At 42.3% G+C, this 9,960-nt stretch overlaps 1 protein-coding gene across 1 annotated transcript; it reads right to left on the bottom strand.

Moving 5' to 3' along the window:
* Positions 1–7,615: 7,615 nt before the first annotated feature.
* LOC109027584 (translation machinery-associated protein 7-like) lies at positions 7,616–7,810 on the bottom strand. Its single transcript, XM_055346929.1, has one exon. It carries the CDS (start codon positions 7,808–7,810, stop codon positions 7,616–7,618), a length of 195 nt encoding a protein of 64 aa, XP_055202904.1.
* Positions 7,811–9,960: the final 2,150 nt, after the last annotated feature.

Raw genomic sequence — 9,960 nt, 5'->3', positions numbered from 1 at the left:
TCTTTCAACAGTGTTGTCTTTCACAATTTATAACTTGTTTTTTTTTGAGACGGAGTCTCACTCTGTCACCAGGCTGGAGTGCAGTGGCATGATCTCAGTTCACTGCAACCTCCACCTCCTGGGTTCAAGTGATTCTCATGCCTCGCCTCCCAAGTAGCTGGGATTATGGGCATGCACCACCATGCCCGGCTAATTTTTGCATTTTTAGTAGAGGCGGGGTTTCACCATGTTGGCCAGGATGGTTTCAATCTCCTGACCTCATGATCTGCCCACCTTTGCCTCCCAAAGTTCTGGGATTACAGGCATGAGCCACTGCGCCGGCCAATTTATAACTATTTTTATTTTTATTTATTTATTTTTGAGACGGAGTCTCTCTCTGTCGCACCCAGGATGGAGTGCAGTGGCATGATCTCGGCTCACTGCAACCTCTGCCTCCTTGATTCAAGTGATTCTCCTGCCACAGCCTCCTGAGTCGCTGGGATTACAGGCGCCTGCCACCATGCCCGGCTAATTTTTTGTATTTTTAGTAGAGACGGGGTTTCACCATGTTGGCCAGGCTGGTCTCGGACTCCTGACCTCAGGTGATCCGCCCACCTCGGCCTCCCAAAGTGCTGGGATTACACGTATAAGCCATTGTGCCCAGCCCTATAACTATTTTTAAATAAATTCATTGAATTTCCATTTACTTATTATTTATTTGCTTTTTAAGAGACAGGGTCTAGCTCTGTCACCCAAGCTGGAGTGAAGTAGCAAAATCATAGCTCATTACAGCCTTGAAATCCTGAGCTCAAGTGATCCTCCCAGCTCAATCTCCGAAAGTGCTGAGATTATACTATGAGCTACCAGGCCGGGTCCAGATTTCTTTTTAAATCATTCTGATTAATTTGCATTTTCCTTTGTAACAAATTAATTTTGACTACACTTTGACACGTTTATGAAACACACAAGAAAAAAGTGAGAATGGTTGGGTGCAATGGCTCACGCCTGTAAGCCCAAGAGTTTAGGAGGCCAAGGTGGGTGAATTCTTGAGCTCAGGAGTTCAAGACCAGCCTGGGAAACATGACAAAACCCTGTCTCTACAAAATACACAAAAATTAGCCAGGTGTGGTGGCACGCGCCTGTAATCCCAGCTACTCAGGAGGCTCAGGCATGAGAACTGCTTGAACCTGGGAGGTGGAGAATGCAGTGAGCACACCTGTGGTCCCAGCTACTCAGGTGGCTGAGGCACAAGAATCGCTTGAACCTAGGAGTTGAAGGTTACGTTGCTGTGAGCTGAGATCATGACACTGCACTCCACCCTGGGTGACAGAGCAAGGTTCTTGTCTCAAAAAACAAAGAAGTGAGAAGACAGGATGCTTTTTCATTTCAGAATTCAGCAAATCACATTTCTTGGGCAGTGAATTTGACTGAGTTTTCCGAAAAGTCAGGACAGAAATAAATTTTTTCCTTTCTCCACTTTTGAAGGAAAACACAGTATTTATACTATCTTTTATTTCTGACTATGAATACCACATAAATTAATCTTCAGTATTTCCCCCTAGAAATTCTATTGAGCAGAAATGAGCTGTTAGACACTGTAGTATAATGATATCATTTGTGATAATGTATAGCATCTTAGAAAATGTGGCCCAACTAAATCAGCATGGTCAGCATGGTCCTAAGTTGTTTTAGTGAAGTGATCAAATATCAGAGGCTTTAAATAAACCCTGGACAGGTGGCTTAAATTTCTGGTGAAATGTTCGAATCTTCAGTTCAGCTATTTTACACTATCCTTTAAGTGAGAGCATAAACCAGATTTCATGGGTGGAGGGACAAAATTAACATTTTGAAATAGCTTTTGCTTATCTTAATCAGCAAATAACCTTTAAATAAGGTTCACCAAAATACTTCAACCCAGTAATGTTTTTTGAATGCTTCCCCATTGCTCTATTATACCACTACTTTTTTTTTCTATGTTGTTTTTGCAGTGAGCCAATGATTAAGGCATTCTTTTTTCTTTCATTCGCTGATACCACCTGGGGTGGATGCAGCAGATCAATTTAACCTCTGAGTTTACCCAACTACAATATTTTTTCCAATCTGCTAATCTCCTCCAGTTAGGAGCTTTGGACAGTCTCCAACAAAGACTCCAACAGTTAAACATGGATTGGACAACCTACTTGAAACTTACTGAAATTTAGTGTCAGTTACCCAAATCAATTGACCTTCAAATCAAAACATTTTATTAAAAAATGGAACAAGTAGTCTATGCAATCATCATCAAAAAGAAAGATAACTTTTCTGTAGGTTTGGGTTCTTTTAAGTGTAAAATGTCAGAGAAAAATTAATCAAATTAAAATAAATGTATTAAATATGTATCTTGATTTGCCATAGCAATTAATTACAGAGAACATCAAGGCTGGCCCAATAATTTGAGAAAGTAGTTTTTCCTTTATACCAAGATGTCATCACACAAATTTTGTAGTTCTGACTTAACTAAAGTTAAGCTATAATGTGTATGAATTCAATTATTCATTAAATAGATAAATGTATTGAGTTGTAAACACAAAATACTCTGTTAGACACTATGGAGAACAAAAAGGTGAATATTACTCTACCCTTAAATGATCTGTAACAAGTAATAAAAGCAGCCAGGAGCGGTGGGTCATGCCTAAATTCTGGTCTAAGGTGGGCAGATCAGTTGAGCTCAAGAGTTTGGGACCAGCCTGGGCAACATGGAGAAACCCTGTCTCTGTGAAAAATATAAAAATTAGCTGGGCATGGTGGTGTGCACCTGTAGTCCCAGCTACTTGGGAGACTGAGGTGGGAGGATCACTTGAGCCTGGGAGGTGAGGCTGCAGTGAGCCGAGATCACGCCACTGCACTCCAGCCTGAGTGACAAAGTCAGACTCTGTCTCATAAACAAAAAAAACAAAAAACACACACGCATAGAATAATAAATGCAACTAAAAACCTAACCAAATTAACAGGCTATAAAGGACTTTATTTTATTTTTTAGTTTTGAGACAGGATCTCACCATGTTGCCCATGCTGGTCTCAAACTCCGGGGATCAGTGGATTCTCCAACCTTAGCCTCCAAAACTGCTGGGATTATAGGTGTGAGCCACCACATACAGTCAGTTTTTCATTTAATTTTATTACTACTTTTTGAGGCAGGATCTTTTCTCTGTCAAGCAGGCTGCAGTGCAGTGGTATAATCGTGACTCACTGCAGCTTTGAACTCCAGGACTCAATCCATTCTCCCACCTCAGCCTCCTGAGTAGCTGGGACTACAGGCACACGCCACCACACCTGGCTAAGCTTTGTATTTTTTTGTAGAGATGGTGTTTCACCATGTTTTCCAGGCTGGTGGATTTATAATCATAGCAAAAACAATAACAATTATAGCTACCATTTATTGAACATCCACTATATGTGGGATAAATTCAGTCAATTATAAATTGTGCAATCTATCAAACAAACTTTGGGTTATTGTTCCCATTTTACAAATTATGAAAATAATTCTCAGAGAGTTCAACTAAATTTCCTGAGGTCACAGTGAGTAAATGGAAGGAGCAGAGCTTAAACCTAGGACTGTGTGACATTAAAGGTCATGCTGCTTCCACTGGTGATGCTAACACCACAAGGAGAAACAGTTAAAATTTTAAAATAAAGGCACAGTGCAGTGGCTCATGCCTGTAATCCCAGCACTTTGGGAGGCCGAGGCAGGTGGATCACCTGAGGTCAAGAGTTCCGGACCAGCCTGACCAACAGGAAGAAACCCTGTCTCTACTAAAAATACAAAAATTAGCCAGGCATGGTGGCGCATGCCTGTAATCCCAGCTACTAGGGAGGCTGAGGCAGGAGAACTGCTTGAATTCGGGAGGCAGAGGTTGTGGTGAGCCGACATCAAACCATTGCACTCCAGCCTGGGCAACAAATGTGAAACTCTGTCAAAAAAAAAAATTAAAATTAAAATTAAATAAATAAAAATTATCAGGTAAAAAATGTTTCTTCTTTCAAAAATACAAAAAAAAAAAGCCCAGGTATTTAAGATTTTTATAACCTAGTAAAATCTTATGTGTTTTTTATCTGGAAGAAATCATTCCGAAGATACATAACTTGCAACATCACCATTAAACATATCCAGTTTCAAATATGTGTTCATCCCTATCTACCCTTTTTTTTTTTTTTTTTGAGACAGAGTCACTCTTGTTTCCCAGGCTGGAGTCCAATGGTGCGATCTCGGCTCACCACAACCTCCACCTCCCAGGTTCAAGTGATTCTCCTGCATCAGCCTCCTGAATAGCTGGAATTACAGGCATGTCCCAATACACCCAGCTAATTTTTTTGTATTTTTAGTAGACACAGGGTTTCTCCATGTTGGTCAGGCTGGTCTCAAACACCACTCAGGTAATTCGGCCACCTTGGCCTCCCAGATGGCTGGGATTACAGGCGTGAGCCACCGCACCCAGCTGCCCTGTCAACCTTTATCTTTGCAACTGAATTCTACAATTCAAATGAACTATCAACTGGGAAATTATTTTTCATATTGATGATATTCTGGTCTTTATAACAAAATCCTTAATTCTAGAAATGATGTACTTTATACATGAAAGAGGAAAGAGAGAACTTTTGTTATTTTCAAGATTTAAAATCTTATTTAAGGCTGAGCATGGTGGCTCACACCTGTAATCTCAGTAGTTTGGGAGGCCGAAGCAAGAGGAATGCTTGAGGCTATGATTTCGAAACTAGCTTGGGAAATAGAGCAAGACCCGGTTTCTACAAAATTTAAAAGTGAGCCAGGTACAGTGGCATGTGCCTGTAGACCTAGCTACTCAGGAGGTTAAGGTAGGAAGATTGCTTAAGCCCAGGAGTTTGAGGCTGCAGTGAGCTTTATCATGCCACTGCATTCCAGCCTGGGCCACAGAGTGAGACCCTGTCTCTAAAAAAAAAAAAAAAAAAAAAAAAAACACTCCACACCTTTTATTTAAGATATGCTTCATCAAGGCCAGGCATAGTGGTTCACACCTGTAATCCCACCACTTTGGGAGGCTGAGGCATGTGGATCACCTGAGCTCAGGAGTTCAAGACCAGCCTGGCCAACATGGTGAAATCTCATCTATACCAAAAATACAAAACTTAGCCGGGCTTGGTGGTGTGCGCCTGTCATCCCAGCTAGTTGGGAGACTGAGACAGGAGAATCACTTGAACCTAGGAGGCAGAGTTTGCAGTGAGCCAAGATTGTGCCACTGCACTTTAGCCTGGGCAACAAAGTGAGAGAGTGAGACTCTGTCTCAAAAAAAAAAAATAAATAAAACAAAGAAAACAACAACAATATATGCCTCGTCACAAGTTAATAAAAACAGAAGTGACATTTTTCAAAGGAATGAAAAGTCTCTTTTGAATATAGGCTTATATTTCTCAATAAGGCTATCAAGTGAAGGTTTTAGCCTTCTTAGTAGCTAGGATTACATGAGTGTGCTACTGCACTTGGCTGAAGTCCACTTTTTTGGAAAGTTCACTTAATAAATGTATATATATTTTTGAGACGGAGTCTCATTCTGTCGACTAGGCTGCAGTGCAGTGGCACGATCTCGGCTCACTGCAACCTCCACCTCCTACTTTAGCCTCCCAAGTAGCTGGGATTACAGGCACACACCACAATGCCTGGCTAATTTGTGTATTTTTAGTAGAGACGGGGTTTCACCATGCTGGCCAGGCTGGTCTCAAACTCCTGACCTCGTGATACGCCCACCTCAGCCTCCCAAAGTGCTGGGATTACAGGCGTGAATCACCACGCCTAGCCTAGTTCACTTAATACTTTTACAAACATATATTACACCTTTGCTTGTAATTATAATCACTATTAAAAAATTACTAGCCAGGGCTGGGTGCAGTGGCTCACACCTCAGCACTTTGGGAGGCCAAGGTGGGCGGATCACAACGTCAGGAGTTCAAGCCCAGCCTGGCCAACATGGTGAAACCCTGTCTGTACTAAAAATACAGAAATTAGCTGGGCATGGTGGCAGCCACCTGTAATCCCAGCTACTCAGGAGGGTGAGGCAGGAGAATCATTTGAACCTGGCAGATAGAGGTTGCAGTAAGCCGAGATCACACCATTGCACTCCAGACAGGGTGAGGCTCTCTCTCAAAAAAAAAAAAAAAAAAAAAAAACCCAACCAAACAAAAATTACTAGACAGGCAGGGAGCTCATGCCTGTAGTGCCAGTACTTTGGGTTTGCTTGAGCTCAGGAGTTTGACACCAGCCTGAGTAACATGGCGACATCTCATCTCTACCAAAAATATAAAAATTAGGCAGGTTTGGAGGTGCACACCTGTGGTCCCAGCTATTTGGGGGGCTGAGGTAAAAGATCAATTGATCCGGGAGGTCAAGGCTGTAGTGAGCCATGATCACACCAGTACACTCCAGCCTGGGTGACCAAGCGAGACCTTGTCTCAAAGAAAAAAAAAAAAAAGTAAAAACAAACAAAACACAGTATGCCAAGCTGTTCTAAACAGTTAACATTTTTTTTTTTTTTTTTTTTGAGACAGAGTCTTGCTCTGTTGCACAGGCTGGAGTGTGGTGGTGTGATCTCAGCTCACTGCAACCTCCGTCTCCCGGGTTCAAGCAATTCTCCTGCCTCAGCCTCCCGAGTAGCTGGGACTACAGGCGTGCACCACCACGCCCAGCTAAGTTTTGTATTTTTAGTAGAGACAGGGTTTCACCATGTTGGCCAGGATGGTCTTGATCTCCTCACCTCATGATCCACCTGCCTCGGCCTCCCAAAGTGCTGGGATTACAGGTATGAGCCACTGCACTCGGCCCAACATATTTTTTACTTTTGTGGGGGTTTATTTTTGTTGTTGTTGTTTTTTGGTTTTTTTTTGAGACAAGAGTCTCACTGTCGCCCAGGCTGGAGTGCAGTGGCACAATCTCGGCTCACTGCAAGCTCTGCCTCCCAGGTTCTCACCATTCTCATGCCTCAGCCTCCCAAGTAGCTGGGACTACAGGTGCCCACCACCACGCCTGGCTAATTTTTTTGTATTTTCAGTAGAGACGGGGTTTCACCATGTTAGCCAGGATGGTCTCGATCTCCTGACCTCGTGATCCGCCCACCTCGGCCTCCCAAAGTGCAGGGATTACAGGCGTGAGCCACCGCGCCCGGCCACTTTTGTGTTTTTTATTTTTTGAGAAGGAGTCACCGAGGCTGGAGCACAGTGGGCATCTCGGCTCACTACAACCTCCACCCCCTGCGTTCAAGCAATTCTCCCACCTCAGCCTCCTGAGTAGCTGGAAGTACAGGTGACCACCATCACGCCCAGCTAATTTTTGTATTTTTTTTTTTTTTTAGGACAGATGGGGTTTCACCATGTTGGCCAGGCTGGTTGAACTCCTGATCTCAAGTGATCCACCACCTCGGCATCCCAAAGTACTGAGAATACAGGCATGAGCCACTGCGCCTGGCATTTATTTATTTATTTATTTTACAAAAGTTTTTTCTTAAATGTACAACAGCTCCAAGACAACACTTAATTCCAGCTATAGGTGGCAAAAGGTGTTATGGCAGGGAATACAGATGTTTCAATATGGATGAAATAAAGGGTTACCATTTCCTCAGGCACAAGCAACAGCTCACTTTTTGGCAAATTTCTTAATTCCACCTGTGGCCAGGGGCCACTTCCCCATGGCCTTCATGTTTAGCTCCTCGAGTTTCTTCTGCTCCTCTTTTTGTTTCTGCTTGAAAGCCTTATCTTCCTCGTCCTTCTCCTTGGCCTGCTTCTTGGGCTGTTTCAGGGCCTTCTTCTTGCCACCTTTGCTGCCAGACATGGTGCCTGCCATCCATTCCCCACCCATGGCCTTTATGTTTTATAAATATATAGAGATGGGGCTTTGTCATATATATATATGTATATATATATATATATATTTATTTATTTATGTATTTATATATATTTATATATATATATAAAATAACTAAACTCCTAGAATAAGTTTATTTTTTAATATCTGGTTTCCTAGAATTATGAAAATAATCTATACTTTAAGCAAATTCATGTGACATCACTAAATTTTACATACGATGATAAAAACTTCAGAAGTACAGAAAAGGATTTACTACTTAAAACTATGGGCCAACATTTGAGGAGGCTAAGGCAGGAGGATTGCTTGAGCCCAGAAGTTCAAGATCACCCTGAGCAACACAGTGAAACCTGGTCTCTTCAAAAAATTTTTAAAATTAGTCAGGCTTGGTGGCACACAATTGGTGGCACTCAGGAGACTGAGGTGGGAGGATCACATGAGCCCAGTAGGTTTTGGCTGCAGTGAGCAGCTGCTGCACTCCAGCCTGGGTGAGAGAGTGAGACCCTGTCACAAAAAAATATAAACAAACAAAGAAACAAAACTACGGACCAGGAATGGTTGCTCATGCCTGCAATCCCAACAGTTTTGGAGGCCGAGGCAGGAGGATCACTTGAACCCAGGAGGTGGAAACCACCCTGGGAAACATTTCAAGACCCCTCCTTTATATTAAAAAACAAATTTTTTAAATTAAAAAATAAATATGGTCGGGCACGGTGGCTCGTGCCTGTAATCCCAACACTTTGGGAGGCTGAGGTAGGCGGATCACCTGAGGTCAAGAGTTGGTAACCAGCCTGGCCAACATGGTGAAACCCTGTCTCTACTAAAACTACAAAAAATTAGCTGGGCGTGGTGGCATGCACCTGTAGTCCCAGCTACTCGGGAGAATGAGGCAGGAGAATCACTTGAACCCAGGAGGCAGAAGTCACAGTGAGCTGAGATCGCACCACTGCACTACTGCCTGGGTGACAAAGTAAGACTCTGCCTCAAAAGTAAATAAATAAGTAAATAAATAAATAAATAGGCCACTGTTACCTCTGTTACCCACATTCTCTTCCATAGGCCATTTTGGCTGGTAAATCTTACCATCCAATCTTTTACATATATGTGTGTATGTGTGTGTGTGTGTGTGTGTGTGTATACACACACATATATTTTGGACATTGAAAGACATTCCATTATTAAAATCATTATCACTTAAAAATGAATTAAGAAGGCCAGGTGCAGCAGCTTATGCCTATTCTTTGGGAGGCTGAGAAGAATGGGTCGCTTTGAGCTCAGGGGTTCTAGACCAGCCTGGCCAACATGGCGAGCGAAACCCCATCTCTACAAAAAATACAAAAATTAGCTGGGCGTGATAGCATGTGCCTGTGATCTCTGCTACTTGGGAGGCTGAGGCTGTGGAATCGCTTGAACCCAGGAGGCAAAGGTTGCAATGAGCCGAGATTGTGCCACTGTACACCAGCCTTGGGGACAGAGTGAGACCTGTCTCAAAAAAAAAAAAAAAGAATTACGATCCAAACAAAAATTAAATAAAGTTATTAGTTGTCTCTTTTTATCTGGCTCGTGAGAATATATTCTAGTCAGTAAATGGGGAGCTATACAGTAAGAAAAGTACAACTCAGAAACGGTATGAATCTGGCACTGTCAAAACACAAACACCGTATCAGATGAGCCTAAGTATTCAAGATACAAGGCATATGTTCTTTTGTGGACTAGGAAAAATTCAAGACTTTTTTTTTTTAATAGCTTGAATGAAATTTTCCTTAAACCCCTCCAACTCCATTTGGCTTTTATTCACTCTGATTTTCTGTTTGGGATCATTCCTAGAAATCACAGAATGGATATGAGTCTTGACTCACTGGAAATATACCTGCTCCAGTGATAAACGAATGCCTGCGTATGAGCTGGCTTAGTGAGAACTCAGCCCTGAAATCCAGTCTGATCATCTCCAGGCAAAATGCTGTATTACAGTTTCTGGGTATACAAACCAGAAGCCCACATGTGTCTTTGATTGTACGAATAAACACTGATAGATGTGCACACGTCCTTAACAGTTTTTACCAGTTTATGACAAAATGAGTTCAATAAAGACCATATGCTGTCATAAAACTAAATTA

This window comes from Gorilla gorilla, chromosome 6 (assembly GCF_029281585.2).
Source record: "Gorilla gorilla gorilla isolate KB3781 chromosome 6, NHGRI_mGorGor1-v2.1_pri, whole genome shotgun sequence".
Taxonomy (NCBI): Eukaryota; Metazoa; Chordata; class Mammalia; order Primates; family Hominidae; genus Gorilla; species Gorilla gorilla.
Note: the sequence above shows the minus strand (reverse complement) of the source record. Positions and strands in the feature narration are given on the sequence as shown.